Below are 17735 nucleotides of genomic sequence, written 5' to 3' on the forward strand. Positions count from 1 at the left end.
ACCAGCCCTCTTCACAGGTTATGTAAACTACTACTATAAAAATATAACTGTATTCTCAATAGATATGTACAGAATATACAATCACAGCCTCCATTTTCAAAACAGTCTACACACTCCATACTGTGCTCCACATGGTGTGTTCCAACACTCTTCCTTCTCTCTCCTTGACATAACTCTGGGCTAACCAGTGTTTTGACACACTTTAGTCACCCTGGGTATGCTGGAGAAAACTTAAATTATAAAAACTCACCCCTGGAGCACACATGATGCCCCAAAAGATAGGAGAAGGACCCAGAGATCCTGCCAGGTTGAAGGTCAGCCACAGAGAGAGAGAGTCAGAGAGAGGGAGAGAGAGAGAAGCCTACCTAAGCTCCTCCCACCAAAACAAAAGACTGTTGCCAAGCACACTTCTCCAATTACCACAATTCTACCACACCTTAATTTTACTTTTACAAAAAGAAATACAACTTTATAAACTACTTATTTAAATTGTGTGTTTATGTGTCTATAGTATAACCTATTATATTGAGAAAAATAGGTTTGACCCAGCTGCCTCTCAGTCATAAGGTTGATCAGTCCTTCTGACATTTAGAGCAAAGTCCCCATCAATTCAATATAATTAGGTATTATTATAGTAACTGTTACTTATAAATACATGTTGGGTCCTATATCCCCATAACAAGGTACATTCCGTACCTTCACCCAAGTAAAATACTTAGAAACATCATGCAAGCATACTTCCACTGCCAAATTGACGCTCCTCCTCACTTTCTTGAAATTCGTCGACGATGCTGGAGTAGAAGTCGGCCCTCATGAACTTCACGAAGACCCTTGACATACCATTTAGCGCCACACCTTCAAGGACCATAACATTGTATCAATCGCATCTGCTAGAAAAATGACAGGATGGATAATGAGAACCTTCAAAACTAGGGAGGCCAAGCCCATGATGACACTCTTCAGGTCACTTGTTCTATCTAGGCTGGAATATTGCTGCACTCTAACAGCACCTTTCAAGGCAGGTGAAATTGCCGACCTAGAAAATGTACAGAGAACTTTCACGGCGCGCATAACGGAGATAAAACACCTCAATTACTGGGAGCGCTTGAGGTTTCTAAACCTGTATTCCCTGGAACGCAGGAGGGAGAGATACATGATTATATACACCTGGAAAATCCTAGAGGGACTAGTACCAAACTTGCACACGAAAATCACTCACTACGAAAGCAAAAGACTTGGCAGACGATGCACCATCCCCCCAATGAAAAGCAGGGGTGTCACTAGCACGTTAAGAGACCATACAATAAGTGTCAGGGGCCCGAGACTGTTCAACTGCCTCCCAGCACACATAAGGGGGATTACCAACAGACCCCTGGCAGTCTTCAAGCTGGCACTGGACAAGCAACTAAAGTCAGTTCCTGATCAGCCGGGCTGTGGCTCGTACGTTGGTTTGCGTGCAGCCAGCAGCAACAGCCTGGTTGATCAGGCGCTGATCCACCAGGAGGCCTGGTCACAGACCGGGCCGCGGGGGCGTTGACCCCCGAAACTCTCTCCAGGTAAACTCCAGGTCTCCAGGTAAACCATACAACTCTTCATTGGGGATGCCATAAACGTCCTTGATAATGCTTGGCAGGAGAACGTTCATCATGGCGCTACTTAAAGATCCCCTGATCAGCTCGATGCAGACAGGATTTATGTGCCGGCTCATTTGGTCCGCCATCTTGGTGCTAATGCTATGTTTTCCTCACCAGGTGGCGTGCAAGAGAAACTGTAGAAGCGTCCTCTCTCCCCGCAGGTCGAGAGACGAATGTGTCAATATTTTATACCATTTATTTCCATCCAGTCAAATGCCTTGAAAGAAGAGCACTGCAGGAGATTTAAGAGCCCACGAGGAGTAAGACCAAAAACATAACTTTCCTTGATAAATTAGACACAAGTGCAACACTTGGGTATCTTTATTGAGGAAACGTTTCGCCACACAGTAACTTCATCAGTCCATACAAAGAAGAATGGTGAAGAACAGAAGGAGTTTGAGGCAATCAGTCCCTCAGCTTTAAGTCGATGCAATGTCAATCAGTATTGAAAAGAATGCAGAATATGGCTGTGACTGATTACATTGACTCAAGGCTGAGGGACTGATTACCTCAAACTCCTTGTGTTCTTCATTCTTCTTTGTATGGACTGATGAAGCCACTATGTGACAAAACGTTTCATCAATAAAGATACTCAAGTGTTGTACATGTGTCTGATTTATCAACTTGTCGGTTCTCTGAACTATTTATGTACATAACTTTCCTTGTATGAACCTTAGTCCTAGTTTTGTCTCTGTAGATGCCTTCCTTTTCCCATTATATTGTCAAACTGCTCCAGACTTCAGAACACACCTGACTTAACCTAATTATTTTTCTCCCCTTTCTACCTCTTCTCCTTTCCCTTTTTTTTTCCTGTTTCTTGTTTTGGGTTTCCTTTCTTCTGCCTTGGGTGTTTTATCCTTTACACCCCCATCCCCCTCTGTGTTTTTGGTCTTACCCCTTGTGGGCTCTTAGCTCTCCTGCAGTGCTCCTCTTTCATGGCCTTTGACTGACTCCACTACTGCTACTTCCTTCCCTGCTACCTTTGGCTCCTACCTTCTCTCTCCCTTTCTATTTCTTGTCCCGCCAACCACTCTCCCTACTTCACACTACCACTACTTCTACTACCAGCCTTACCTCTACCACTACTACTTCCACTACCTGCCCTACTTCTACTACTACTTCCACCTTGAGGTTCCTAAAACTGTATTCCCTGGAATGCAGGCGGGAGAGATACATGATTATATACACCTGGAAAATCCTAGAGGGACTAGTACCGAACTTGCACACGAAAATCACTCACTACGAAAGCAAAAGACTTGGCAGACGATGCAACATCCCCCCAATGAAAAGCAGGGGTGTCACTAGCACGTTAAGAGACCATACAATAAGTGTCAGGGGCCCAAGACTGTTCAACTGACTCCCAGCATACATAAGGGGGATTACCAACAGACCCCTGGCAGTCTTCAAGCTGGCACTGGACAAGCACCTAAAGTCGGTTCCTGACCAGCCGGGCTGTGGCTCGTACATTGGTTTGCGTGCAGCCAGCAGCAACAGCCTGGTTGATCAGGCTCTGATCCACCAGGAGGCCTGGTCACAGACCGGGCCGCGGGGGCGTTGACCCCCGGAACTCTCTCCAGGTCTCCATCCCTGCCAGCTTGCCTATATATACTGGTTCCTCCTTTCCTTTCTGTTAAAAAAAAATTGTTATAACTATAACCATAATTTTTCAGGGGGAGGGTGGACCGGTAAGCCAGCGGAAGGCCTCGGTCAGATGGCCAAAAGGTTTAATGACGGGTCATCATATATATCTAAGACCCGCGTCAGGAAACACTTGTCCTGTTTCCTGACCAACCTTACCTAACCTTTCTTTTCTGTTTGTGTGACTTTGTAAATGGTGCAAGTCGGACTGAAACGTCGTCGTAAGCTCCTCCTCTCTCTTATGTGCGGGGTTATTTGTGTATTGTTCCAGTCACGGTATTGTGTCTTTTTGTTCTTTAATATTTCTTCAGTTTCAGAGTGGTCGAGAAATGGAATGATCTCGATGAGGAAGTGGTGGAGGATTTGGATTTTTTTTATATTTTGCCACCGAAGTGGCTAGTTTATTGTGCACCCCATATCCATCCTGTGGCAGGCTTCACCATGCCTAGCTTTAAAGCTTTAAAGCTAGGTACTAATGGCCCACAAGGTTATGAGGGAGTGCATCTAGCAATTAGCGCTTTAAGAGGCGGGGCTACGATCTGAGAGTCGACCCCCTGCAACCACAAATACGTGAGTACAAATAGAGGAGTACACAGAGTTCGCAGATGACCTGAAACTAGTGAGGACTACAAACAGAAGCAGACCAGGAAAGACCTACGGATTTGGACAAGCTTCAGGACTGGTCTGACAAGTGGCTATTAGAATTTAACCATAGTACATGCAAAATTATGACCATCGAGGAAGGGAAGGGCAAAGACGGTTGTAAACAGAGTATAAGTTCTGGGACAAAGGATGCAAGTTCTCGTGAAAGAGGAAGACCTCGAGGTAGAAAATAGTTCCGAGTATATCGCCTGAGGCGCACATCGACCGTGATAATCGCCTACAGCAAAAGCGAAACTGGAACCGACATCTGGAAAAGCTTGTCAAGAAGCTAAAAAAAAAAAAAAAAGTGTAAATGTCTGCAACGAGACTAGTTTCAAATTTAAAGGGTATAAGCTATGTGGGGAGGCTAAAGAAAATAAGCCTGATGATATGAAAAAAAAAACCAGAAGGGCCAGGGGTGGCACGATTATGGCGTAGAAAATGCTAAAAGAGGTTGACATGGTGGATAGAGTAGGTCTGAGAGGCGGGTCTCGGGTACACGAACACAGGTAAATCTGGAAATAGTCCTTTTGCCTTAAAATGATCAGGAAGTAGAAAGACTTATACGTACAGCGAAGTGGCGGAGGCAGGATCTAAACCTAACTTTAATAATAGGCATAATAGGTACACAAATAACCCGCACATAAAAGAGAGAAGCTCACGACGACGTTTTGGTCCGGACTTGGACCATTGACGGTCACGGGTTATTTGTGTATCGTTCCAGTCACGGTATTGTGCCTTTTTTGTTATTTAGGCATAATAGGGCTCGTGTACACCCAACTATTATATTCCTCTGTACAACCATGTAATTTGTCAAAATAATAAATCTAATCTAATCCAGTCTAGGTAATAATGAGGGAACCCAGTAGCAGCAGCGAAGAGGCGGGATCAGTTGATAATCGACCCCAACAATCATAAATAAAAGTGCACATAGGTGAGTACATACTATAATATTGTTTCCAGGTGTCCTTGAGGGTACCAGGATCACAGTTCACCACCCAGGCTACAGAGTTTCCAGTCAGTATCACCTTGGTGTTGTCAACCTTGTAGTTCATCGTGGAGTCTCCGACCTTCAGTGTTATATGTGTATGATTAAGCTAAAGAGGAAAAAAAAACAGGAGAAAATTAGAGTTTATATGAATTTATACTGGTTGTGTTTTGTGTGTAGATGTTTTGTTGTGAAGATTGTATACACACCCACAAATAACTATGATATACTAAGCAAATTTCCTAAATTTGCTTGTAACAGATAAGATAGATGTATCCATATGCTCTCGCGCTACCGTCCACAGGATGGATATGGGGTGCACAATAAACTAGCCACTTCGGTGGCAAAATCTAAATCTAATCTGTGACTTTTTACCCTTCGAGAGTAGTTAGTGTTTTAATATTGGTGAAAGGTTTTTGGTTCAAGGAAATAGAACTATTCTTTCCTCGTTACCCCATTCCTCCCATTCCCAAAGAGCTAATGACCCCTATGAGTTTAGTGCTCCCTCTTCAATATTATAATAAAGAAAATTATATCAAAGCTCTAGATTTGAAGCCTGGACAAGGTGATCAAAATGCTCTGGGCAAAAAAACTCTCAAGAATAAATTTATTGTTCCTCAGGTGATTTACACACAACTTAAAAAATCATTATTTTCGTAGTAACTGGCAACAAGTAACACCAAACAAAATCCACTAACTTCAACATGCAGCTGGTGCCAGAAGGAGTCCAGGGAGGAGGGAATAATGTGAGTATCCTTGTTCTTGGTGTTGTTGGACCAGTTAATGTGGGTGGTCATGTTCATCTCTTTTTCTGAGGTGGTATTCACCATAGACACATTAAACGACGTTTTTTTAACAGTAATGGAGTTCAGGAAGACAGGACAAGCTGCAGGCGAGATAATAATATATGGTGAAAATTTATTGCTGTTTTAATATTTACATGATTATTAACACTAGGATTGTAAACTCTGGGTAATACCAGGTTGTAAAGCACTGTGGCGTATTTATATTATGGATCTTTTTATAAGTTGTCTCACATGATGTGACTTACAATATACCTACGCATAATTATCTATTACCTGCTGGACAGCAGGGAAGAGAGACCTACCTTCATGACAGTTGTGAACCAGATAAATGGGACCTCTGGTTGGTGTCACCGTTATGTAGGAAGATTTGTCATCCAATAGTGTTTTTGAGCACACCACATTAGTCCCGTTGATAATCAAAGTCTTGTTGCTGACAGACAAATGAATATGCTGCCACTCAAAATATTTATCGCTGGCAAATTTTTTTATTTCGCTTGACTCTGTTAATTTGTTGTTTTTGTAGCAAGCCACAGAAGAAAAATTTAGAATTTGAACGTTTGCAGATAATATGGCTTCTTCCAAATTTTTATAAATAGTGAAATTAATTCCAGAGAGAACTTGGTCGATAGATTTTTCAGGAAGGAAGCCAAGGACCAACTCTCCGTCCTTGAAGCGGTACTTGGCTGAGGTCTGGTTCTGCTCTATGTGCTTCACTATACAACCTGTTGGAGATAATGAGATTATTATTATTATTATAATCAAGGGGAAGCGCTAAACCCGGAGGATTATACAGCGCCTAGGGGGGGGGATGTGGAAGGCATTCAGGCTTAATTCGGGGAACTGGAGCACAGATCCAATTCCCTAAATCAAGAGCCCCTCACCAACATGGAGATAATGAGAGTGAGATCGCAACGTTGTACAGCTGGAAACATTAGGACGTATTTCCATAATCCCTTTTTCAGGTATTAAATTATCCTGACTAGTTTTGTACAGGTGATATGTAACTTTAATAACCCTCAGTGTAGTTGATAGGCTTTAAACCAACAACAACAAAAAAAAATGACCAGTGAAGAGACTTACCAGCTTCGTCAGTCATTTCCTCGCCAACAGCCACTGTAGCAAAGAACACAAGACCTATATACAGCCACCAGTCCCATCCATTTCCAGCGATAGGTTGGCCAGCAGCAGCAATAGGCTTGGAAGACCTGTCTCCACTTATAGGACGTTTATCATCATTGTCAGGTCCATTGCCATTAAAAGGTCATCCAGTATTCTGCTGAGAGTTTGTTAGTGCCATTGTGCGGCTTCTGACATCGGCAGGAGTATGACCAGCCCTAAGTTGTATGACCTGTCCTTAGCACTGCAGCTGGTAGTGTGACCTGTTCTTGGCACTGTAGCTGGTAGTGTGACTTGTTCTTGGCACTGTAGCTGGAAATAAGACCTGTCCTTACCACAGTAGCTCGGAATATGACCTGGCCTTGACACTTAATCTAGTAGTATGACCCGCTCTTTTCACTGAAGCTGTTTGCATGACCTGTCCTTGGCACTGACTGGTAGTATGATCTGTTTTCAACACTGTAGCTCGAATATGACTTATTCTTGACACTGCAGCCAGTAGAATGACCTGTTTATGGCACTGTAGCCAGTAGTGACATGATCAGCACTGTAGCCAATAGTAACCTGTTCTAAGCGCTGTAGCCGATAGTGACTTGGCCTAGGCACTGTAGCCAGTAGAATAACCTGTCCTTGACACTGTAGACAGTAGTATTACCTGTTCTTGGCACTGTAGACAGTAGTATTACCTGTTCTTGGCACTGTAGACAGTAGTATTACCTGTTCTTAGCACTGTAGACAGCAGTATCACCTGTTCTTGGTACTGCAGATGTTGTATGGCCTGTTCTTGGCACTAGCCAATAATATGACCTGTCCCTGGCACTGCAATCAGTAATATGACCTGTTCTTGGCACTGCAGCTCATAGTATGACCTGTTCTTGGTACTGTAGCCATTAGTATGATCAGTTGTAGGCATTGAAGCTGGTAGTATGGCCTATCCTTGGCACTGTAGCAGTAATGGAGCTTGCAGTACTGTGCCATACTTATCTGCAGCTAGAGGATGTAGTTCTTTCCTGTCATTCTTTATCAACTTTGCGATTATTTCTCCCATTTACAAACTTTAAATAAAATGTTGTAATGTTGTTATTGTATTCGTGGGGAAGCACTAAACCCATAGGGGCTGAACAGTGCTGGGAAATAATAAGCTCTGATCCAGGGCAGTGGAGGGTAGCACGACAAAAGTCACCCCTTGACAATGAAGAGTTGGGTTACCATGACCACAAATTAATTATTTTTATTACATTGACAAGAAAGCACTAAAGACCATATATAACACATCACATATAGACCTTACATAAAGACCTCACATAAAGACCTAACATAAAGACCTCACATAAAGACCATATATAAAGACCATATATAAAGACCTCATATTAAGATCACATCTAAAACCACATGTAAATGCCACATACATATATAGAAGACAAATAATGCCACATATAAAGACCAAAGACCATATAAAAACCTCAATAAAGACCACAAATTGTCTTCCACCGAGGCAGGGTGACCCAAAAAGATAATACTTTCATCATCATTCAACACTTTCACCTTATACATAATTACTGTCTTTGCAGAGGCGCTCAGATACGACAGTTTAGAAATCCCTCCAAACTGCCAATTTCCCAAACCCCTCCTTTAAAGTGCACACATTGTACTTCCCATTTCCAGGACTCAAGTCCGGCTAACCGGTTTTCCTGAATCTCTTCACAAAATATTCCTCTTCTCACACTCCAACAGCTCGTCAGGTCCCAAAAACTATCTAACACGCTCACACATGCTTGCTGGAAGTCCAAGCCCCTCGCTCACAAGACCTCCTTTACCCTCTCCCTCCAACCTTTTCGAGGACAACCCCTACCCTGCCTTAGTTCCCCTACAAATTTATATGCTCTCCAAGTCATTGTACTTTGATCCATTCTCTCTAAATCACCAAACCACCTCAACAACCCCTTTTCAGCCCTCTGACTAATACTTTTATTAACTCCACACCTCCTAATTTCCACTCTGAATTCTCTGCATAATATTTACACCACACATTGCCCTTAGACAAGACATCTCCACTGCCTCCAGCTGCCTCCTTGCTGCAGCATTTGCAACCCAAGCTTCACACCCATAAAAGAGTATTGGTACCACTGTACTTTCATACATTCCCTTCTTTGCCTCCATGGATAACATTTTTTGTCTCCACAGAAAAAAAATCCCCCCAGTACCAACAATACCACCAGTCCGATAACATTCTTCTTTGCAAATATACAGGGTCTAAAGCCAGCAACAAACAACAAAATACCTTTCATCCGTGGACTGCTTGCAGAGACAAAGGCAATGTTCGCGGCTTTCACTGAGACCCACATAAAGGATCACTTGGACAACGAAATATGGATCCCAGGTTACAACCTATACAGATGTGACAGAGTGAACAGGCAAAAGGGGGGGGTTGGCCTGTACATTGCAGAGTCACTTGTTTGCACAGAACTGCTAAATGCCTCAAATGATGTAGTGGAAGTTTTAGCAGTAAAGGTCGAGAACCAAAACCTAGTCATTGTGGTAGTCTACAAGCCTCTGGATGCAACATCCCAGCAATTCCAGGAACAGCTGTTAAAAATTGACCACTGTCTGGAAAACCTTCCAGCTCCTGCACCCAACATCTTGCTCCTGGGGGATTTCAACTTAAGGCACCTAAAATGGAGGAATATAGCAAATAATATTGTTGCAGTAATAACACCAGGAGGCAGCTCTGATGAAAACACACACTCACGCGAGCTTTTAAATCTCTGCACAAAATTCAATTTAAACCAGCAAATAATAGAGCCTACTAGACTGGAGAATACACTAGACCTCATCTTCACTAACAATGATGATCTGATAAGAAATGTCACCATATCAAAAACAATATACTCAGATCACAACATAATTGAGGTTCAGTCATGTATGCGCGGAGCCCCAGACCGACATAATGAGATTAGTCACGAGGGAGCATTCACCAAATTCAACTTCAATAACAAAAACATAAAGTGGGACCAAGTAAACCAAGTCCTAACCGATATAAGCTGGGAAGATATACTAAGCAACACAGACCCCAACTTATGCCTAGAACAGATTAACTCGGTGGCACTCAATGTATGCACAAGGCTTATTCCTCTAAGAAAAAGGAGGAGTAGATGTAAAACAGAAAGAGACAGGCGCTCCCTTTACAGGCGACGGAAAAGAATAACAGAGCGGCTAAAAGAGGTCAATATATCTGAAATGGGTAGGGAGACACTGGTCAGAGAAATAGCAAGCATCGAACTTAAGCTAAAAGAATCCTTTAGGAGTCAGGAATCGCGGGAAGAACTATAAGCCATAAATGAAATCGAAAGAAACCCAAAGTATTTCTTCTCCTATGCCAAATCAAAATCGAGAACAACGTCCAGTATTGGGCCCCTACTTAAACAAGATGGGTCCTACACAGATGACAGCAAGGAAATGAGTGAGCTACTCAAGTCCCAATATGACTCAGTTTTTAGCAAGCCGCTAACCAGACTGAGAGTCGAAGATCAAAATGAATTTTTTATGAGAGAGCCACAAAATTTGGTTAACACAAGCCTATCTGATGTTATCCTGACGCCAAATGACTTCGAACAGGCGATAAATGACATGCCCATGCACTCTGCCCCAGGGCCAGACTCATGGAACTCTGTGTTCATCAAGAACTGCAAGAAGCCCCTATCACGAGCCTTTTCCATCCTATGGAGAGGGAGCATGGACACGGGGGTCGTCCCACAGTTACTAAAAACAACAGACATAGCCCCACTCCACAAAGGGGGCAGTAAAGCAACAGCAAAGAACTACAGACCAATAGCACTAATATCCCATATCATAAAAATCTTTGAAAGGGTCCTAAGAAGCAAGATCACCACCCATCTAGAAACCCATCAGTTACACAACCCAGGGCAACATGGGTTTAGAACAGGTCGCTCCTGTCTGTCTCAAATATTGGATCACTACGACAAGGTCCTAAATGCACTAGAAGACAAAAAGAATGCAGATGTAATATATACAGACTTTGCAAAAGCCTTCGACAAGTGTGACCATGGCGTAATAGCGCACAAAATGCGTGCTAAAGGAATAACAGGAGAAGTCGGTCGATGGATCTATAATTTCCTCACTAACAGAACACAGAGAGTAGTCGTCAACAGAGTAAAGTCCGAGGCAGCTACAGTGAAAAGCTCTGTTCCACAAGGCACAGTACTCGCTCCCATCTTGTTCCTCATCCTCATATCCGACATAGACAAGGATGTCAGCCATAGCACCGTGTCTTCCTTTGCAGATGACACCCGAATCTGCATGACAGTGTCTTCCATTGCAGACACTGCAAAGCTCCAGGCGGACATCAATCAAATCTTTCAGTGGGCTGCAGAAAACAATATGAAGTTCAACAATGAGAAATTTCAATTACTCAGATATGGTAAACATGAGGAAATTAAATCCTCATCAGAGTACAAAACAAATTCTGGCCACAAAATAGAGCGAAACACCAACGTCAAAGACCTGGGAGTGATCGTGTCGGAGGATCTCACCTTCAAGGACCATAACATTGTATCAATCGCATCTGCTAGAAAAATGACAGGATGGATAATGAGAACCTTCAAAACTAGGGAGGCCAAGCCCATGATGACACTCTTCAGGTCACTTGTTCTATCTAGGCTGGAATATTGCTGCACACTAACAGCACCTTTCAAGGCAGGTGAAATTGCCGACCTAGAAAATGTACAGAGAACTTTCACGGCACGCATAACGGAGATAAAACACCTCAATTATTGGGAGCGCTTGAGGTTCCTAAACCTGTATTCCCTGGAACGCAGGAGGGAGAGATACATGATTATATACACCTGGAAAATCCTAAAGGGACTAGTACCGAACTTTCACACGAAAATCACTCACTACGAAAGCAAAAGACTTGGCAGACGATGCACCATCCCCCCAATGAAAAGCAGGGGTGTCACTAGCACGTTAAGAGACCATACAATAAGTGTCAGGGGCCCGAGACTGTTCAACTGCCTCCCAGCACACATAAGGGGGATTACCAACAGACCCCTGGCAGTCTTCAAGCTGGCACTGGACAAGCACCTAAAGTCAGTTCCGGATCAGCTGGGCTGTGGCTTGTACGTTGGTTTGCGTGCAGCCAGCAGCAACAGCCTGGTTGATCAGGCTCTGATCCACCAGGAGGCCTGGTCACAGACCGGGCCGCGGGGGCGTTGACCCCCGGAACTCTCTCCAGGTAAACTCCAGGTAAACAGATACATCAATTTACCACTCACCTTTTTTCCTTCATCAATTCTATGGTTAACCTCATCCTTCTTCTTCTTCTTCTTCTTCTGTTGGGTTTCAGGGCCACTGACAGCATACGGCGTATTGAGCCCGAACCTCATCCTTCATAAACCCCATCCACTGACAAGTCAACTCCCAAATACAGGAGGGCCCCACTTATACGGCGGGTTAGGTTCCAGGCTACCACCGTAAAGCGGAAACCGCCATAAAGTGGAACACCCTTTTTTTCCACTTACAAATGCATACAAACACTAGATAACAAGTTTACACTAACATATATTATGTTAGCAATAGAACCAGGCATCAAAAAAACAATAAAAAAGTACAATACACACATAGTGCACTCATTACTTACCTTAAAATATTTATAGTCTTAATCTAGGGTGAGACAAGTAGTATTTATTCTAAGAAATCAAGTGTGGTATGTATGGTAGTCAGCCAGGCTACCATACCAGGCCACCCCACCCACACATACTATTCTATGATATTTAAGCATCCCAGAGCGATAAAATGTATATACAGTTCACTCATTACTTACCTTAAAATATAGGGTGAGATGAGTAGTATTTATTGTAAAAAATCAAGTGTGGTATGTATGGTAGTCAGGCAGGCTACCATACCAGAGAGAAAGAATGAGTGCATGAGAGAGGACAGGCGCAGAGTTATGTAAACAAACCAGGCGAAGGTAAGTTTTGTAAACAGTGTACACGTCTAGTTTGTGTACAAGTTACATTGTGTACAGGTTGTCTCTACATTGATACAGTAGAATAAATAAAGAAGAACACTCCCATTCTCATGTAAATCATTTTGAGAAGAAATGATGCTCTGAGTGAAGGCAATGGAAGTAAGTCACTCTTGACTTTTTTGGGTTATCCTAGGTTCTCTACACATATGTTGTTATGTATTTATGTTATGTATCGTGTTTATTATATAATTTTGAAAAAAATATCACGGATGGATTAATGAAAATGTGTATATTAACGTAATATACAACATTTAATGATACACCGAGCTCAGACAGCGTAAACAAACAAACTGAACAGGTTGTGGACGATCACTCGGTCAGGCGAAATAGACGGTATTAATACGTGTCCAGTTTTAGTTCATTCATGTACATTTGTAAGAGTTTGTGAAACTTTTACCTTATAATATTTTTATTATTATTATAATAATTAAATCACGAAACAAATACTCTTACACTGTGTACAAGTTAGTACAGAATTATAGCTATAAAGTGAAGGCATACGAAAGGAATATTTTTCTAGTTATCCCTAGTAACAGGTGACGGGCTAGAGAAAACGTAATTCTTCCGAAACTTCTACAAACCGTTTGGTAAACATCTCATATATATTTGTATAAATTTTTATACTGTGGGTGCATGTATCATGTTTGTGTGTTACATAATGTGTTTCTTATATAATTTTGAAAAAAATATCATAGATAGATTAAGGGAAATGTCTATATTAACGTAATATGCGACATTAATGCGCCCAAGAGATTATTATTATTATTATTATTATTATTATTGCATCAAGAGTAGAGAGACTTAGTGATTTTCATGTGTACCTACATGCCAGCACAGTGTGTAAGTTTATTTAGGTACAGGTATACACAAGTTTAATTATCAAGTACAATACATATAAAATATACAATAACTTTAAAACACTTGAAATTTTGGAAAGTTTCCAGACATAATAAGGAGATGTGCTCAGGGAGAATGTAAACAAACTCGGTGGGCAGCTGTGACCGTATTAGAAAGACAGGTGGGGGGAGCCGTATAGGGAGTTTTGGTCATAATTTGAAATGTCCGTATTAGCGGAACGCCGTAAAGCGAAACGCCGTAAAGCGGGGCCCTGCTGTATCTGAAAACTCTCCAATGTGATATTCAGTTTTTCTTCATCGAAATCATTTGATACCCTCATCACCTTACTCTTTCCTGCGTTCACTTTCAACTATCTACCTTTACACACCCTCCCAAACTCGTCCACTAACTCACGAAATCGAAATGACGCGATTGCAAACAAACCATACCACGGGTGGGGATAGAACCCGCAACCAGAGAGTCTCATAACTCCAGACCTTTGGGTTAGCCACCGGACCAGCTAGCTGGTCCAGTGGCTAACGCGACGGTCTGGAGTTTTGAGACTCTCTGATCGCGGGTTCTATCCCCGCCCGTGGTATGGTTTCATCCACTAACCTTCGCAACTTTTCTTTAGAATCTCCCATAAGCACGGTATCATCAGCAAAAAAGTAACTGTGTAAACTCCCAATTTGTATTTGATTCCCCATAATTTAATCCCACCCCTCTCCCTAACACCCTAGCATTTACTTCTTTTACAACCCCATGTATAAATATATTAAACAATCATGGCGACTTTACACATCCCTGTCTAAGACGTACTTTTACTGGGAAGTAATCTCCTCTCCTACACACCCTAACCTGAGCCTATCCTCATAAAAACTCTTTACAGCATTTAGTAACTTACTACCTATTCCATACACTTGCAACATCTGCCACATTGCTCCCCTATCCACTCTACCACATGCCCTTTCTAAATCCATAAATGCAATGAAAACTTCCCTACCTTTATCTAAATACTGTTCACACATATGCTTCAATGTAAACACTTGATCTACACATCCCCTAGTCACTCTAAAGGCTCCTTGCTCACATTCATTTTTTTTTTAACACATCGGCCGTTTCCCACTGAGGCAGGGTGACCCAAAAAGAAAAAAAAAAAAGGGAGAAAAATCATCATTCAACACTTTCACCATCACTCATACATAATCACTGTCTTTGCAGAGGCACTCTGATACGACAGTTTAGAAGTCCCTCATATTCATATTCATATGGAGCACAAAACCCACAGACACATATAGGACCTTTGGAATAGGATTATTTTATTTAGGGAGAACTGTTAAACCTGTAGGGGTCATACAGCAGCTGGAGGAAGGGGAGGCAAGTCATGTTCAATCCAAGAGAGGGGAGGACAACTTCAGTTCTTCAGATCAAGAGCCTCACAGAGGCATAAAGTAACATCCCTTGAGGAAACGTAATGCTATTGTTCCCTTGAAACCATCTCTTACCCTAACTGATGTACAACACTAGAATGGCACCTCCAGAATTAACAGAAAAATTCTTAGGAAAACCACCTGATCAGACAAGAGAACTAACTGTGCAACTGTCTTTCAGCTAATACTAGTGGCAAGCAAAATGGCAGGAGCCATGTATCTTCATTTGCCACTTCTGGATCCACATGTAACTTCCAATGAAACATCAGGTGGCCAGATGACCATCTGATGTCTCACAGAGGATCACCTCACTTGCACTATTATTATTATAATAAAAAAGAAGCGCTAAGCCACTCACTTGCACTATGATGATGAAATTTCCATCCAGTAGTGACCCAACCACCACAGCCCTACCAAAAAAAAAAAAGCTGTTAGAACGGCCAATAGTGATTTGTTTTTTCTTGTGTTGTAGCTGGGCTTCATAAAGGGAAATATTCCAAATAATGCAGCCAAGAGCAGAGGGAGGGTTGGGGCAGGCATTTAGGTTTGATCTGAGGAAGGGGAAGAAGCACCTTTCATTGGATCAAGAGCCCTTGGGCAACTTAAGAGTTCCTCTTTGAAGGGATCCAGATAGAGTAATCCAAGGACATTTACCCGAGTTCCCCAACATTTTTACAGCAGAGACATATATTTAATACTCACCATTTTCATACACATTGCAACTATGTCCATATATGTTGTTTCAAACTCCTAAATTGTCTTACAAGCTATCCAGAATTGACAGTATAAGTTATCCTCCCTCAACTCATTTCAAAACCCAGCCATATCCAAGGTATACTAAGGTGAACAGAGACAATAGATGTAAGGAACCATGCCTAACATTTCCACTCATACCAGGATCGAGTCCTGGCAGTGCCACGGTGTACTATGGCATTATCACTGGAGCCATAAGCCACCTTTTTATACTGCATCTCCTCCCTGTCATTCAGTACAGTATGACTTTCAGATCTAGCACTTTCTTGTGGAAACTGTACGTTAAACTGTCTTGGCCTCTACCACATCAAACATAACAGTGCTTAATAAAACAGGGTACTCTTGCTCACTCTGATTTTTAAGCTTAATTTTTTATGTGGTCTCATAAGCAGTGATGCACCATCAAATTTTATAAGGGTAATGAGGATTCAGACAACACCAACTTATAGTAAAGTCATGTACAAATAATAATAATAATTTTATTTTTAAAGTACATGCACAGGTAGTAGGTTGGTAGACAGCAACCACCCAGGGAGGTACTACCGTCCTGCCAAGTGAGTGTAAAACGAAGCCTGTGATTGTTTTACATGATGGTAGGATTGCTGATGTCTTTTGTCTGTCTCATAAATATGCAAGATTACAGGCATGTCTTGCTACTTCTACTTACACTTAGGTCACACTACACATACATGTACACATTTATTTATACACACTCAACTGAGTTTTCTTTGATTTTATCTTAATAGTTCTTGGTTTTATTAATTTTCCTTTTATATCCATGGGGAAGTGGAATAAGAATCTTTCCTCCGTAAGCCATGCGTGTTGTAAAAGTCAACTAAAATGCCGGGAACAATGGGCTAGTAACCCCTTTTCCTGTAAAGATTACTAAAAAGAATAAGAAGAAGAAAATTGTCAAAGTGGGAAGTCTGAATGTGCGTGGATGTTGTGCAGATGATAAGAAAGAGATGATTGTGGATGTTATGAATGAGAAGAAGCTGGATGTCCTGGCTTTAAGTGAAACAAAGCTGAAGGGGGTGGGAGAGTTTCAGTGGAGAGGAATAAATGGGATTAGGTCAGGGGTTTCAAATAGAGTTAGAGCTAAAGAAGGAGTAGCAATAATGTTGAAGGATAAGCTATGGCAGGAAAAGAGGGACTATAAATGTATTAATTCAAGGATTATGTGGAGTAAAATAAAGATTGGATGTGAAAAGTGGGTTATAATAAGCGTGTATGCACCTGGAGAAGAGAGAAGTGTAGAGGAGAGAGAGAGATTTTGGGAAATGTTGAGTGAATGCGTGGGGAGTTTTGAATCAAGTGTGAGAGTAATGGTGGTTGGGGATTTCAATGCTAAAGTGGGTAAAAATGTTATGGAAGGAGTAGTAGGTAAATTTGGGGTGCCAGGGGTAAATGTAAATGGGGAGCCTTTAATTGAGCTATGTGTAGAAAGAAATTTGGTAATAAGTAATACATATTTTATGAAAAAGAGGATAAATAAATATACAAGGTATGATGTAGCACGTAATGAAAGTAGTTTATTAGATTATGTATTGGTGGATAAAAGGTTGATGGGTAGGCTCCAGGATGTACATGTTTATAGAGGGGCAACTGATATATCGGATCATTATTTAGTTTTAGCTACAGTTAGAGTAAGAGGTAGATGGGAAAAGAGGAAGGTGGCAACAACAAGTAAGAGGGAGGTGAAAGTGTATAAACTAAGGGAGGAGGAAGTTCGGGTGAGATATAAGCGACTATTGGCAGAAAGGTGGGCAAGTGCAAAGATGAGTAGTGGGGGGGTTGAAGAGGGTTGGAATAGTTTTAAAAATGCAGTATTAGAATGTGGGGCAG

The 17735-nt window shown here is 41.8% G+C and overlaps 1 protein-coding gene and 1 long non-coding RNA gene across 2 annotated transcripts in view; both read right to left on the reverse strand.

The window, feature by feature from the left end:
* Nucleotides 1–8486, reverse strand: part of LOC138852574 (uncharacterized) — a 30916-nt gene extending 22430 nt beyond the window's left edge. The window contains exons 1-4 of the mRNA XM_070084168.1: nt 6789–8486; nt 6011–6430; nt 5601–5788; nt 4861–5011 (exon numbers count right to left, since the gene is read on the reverse strand). Coding sequence (XP_069940269.1) covers nt 4861–5011; nt 5601–5788; nt 6011–6430; nt 6789–6804 — 775 coding nt within the window. The 5' untranslated portion in view covers nt 6805–8486. The remainder of the gene's footprint in view (nt 1–4860; nt 5012–5600; nt 5789–6010; nt 6431–6788) is intronic.
* Nucleotides 35–2002, reverse strand: LOC138852575 (uncharacterized). The gene is made up of 2 exons (XR_011391882.1): nt 1582–2002; nt 35–855 (listed from the first exon to the last, which is right to left on the reverse strand). It is a non-coding gene; the product is annotated as an uncharacterized lncRNA (long non-coding RNA).
* Nucleotides 8487–17735: the final 9249 nt, after the last annotated feature.

The sequence above is a fragment of the Cherax quadricarinatus genome, chromosome 11, assembly GCF_038502225.1.
Source record: "Cherax quadricarinatus isolate ZL_2023a chromosome 11, ASM3850222v1, whole genome shotgun sequence".
In the NCBI taxonomy this organism is placed as follows: domain Eukaryota; kingdom Metazoa; phylum Arthropoda; class Malacostraca; order Decapoda; family Parastacidae; genus Cherax; species Cherax quadricarinatus.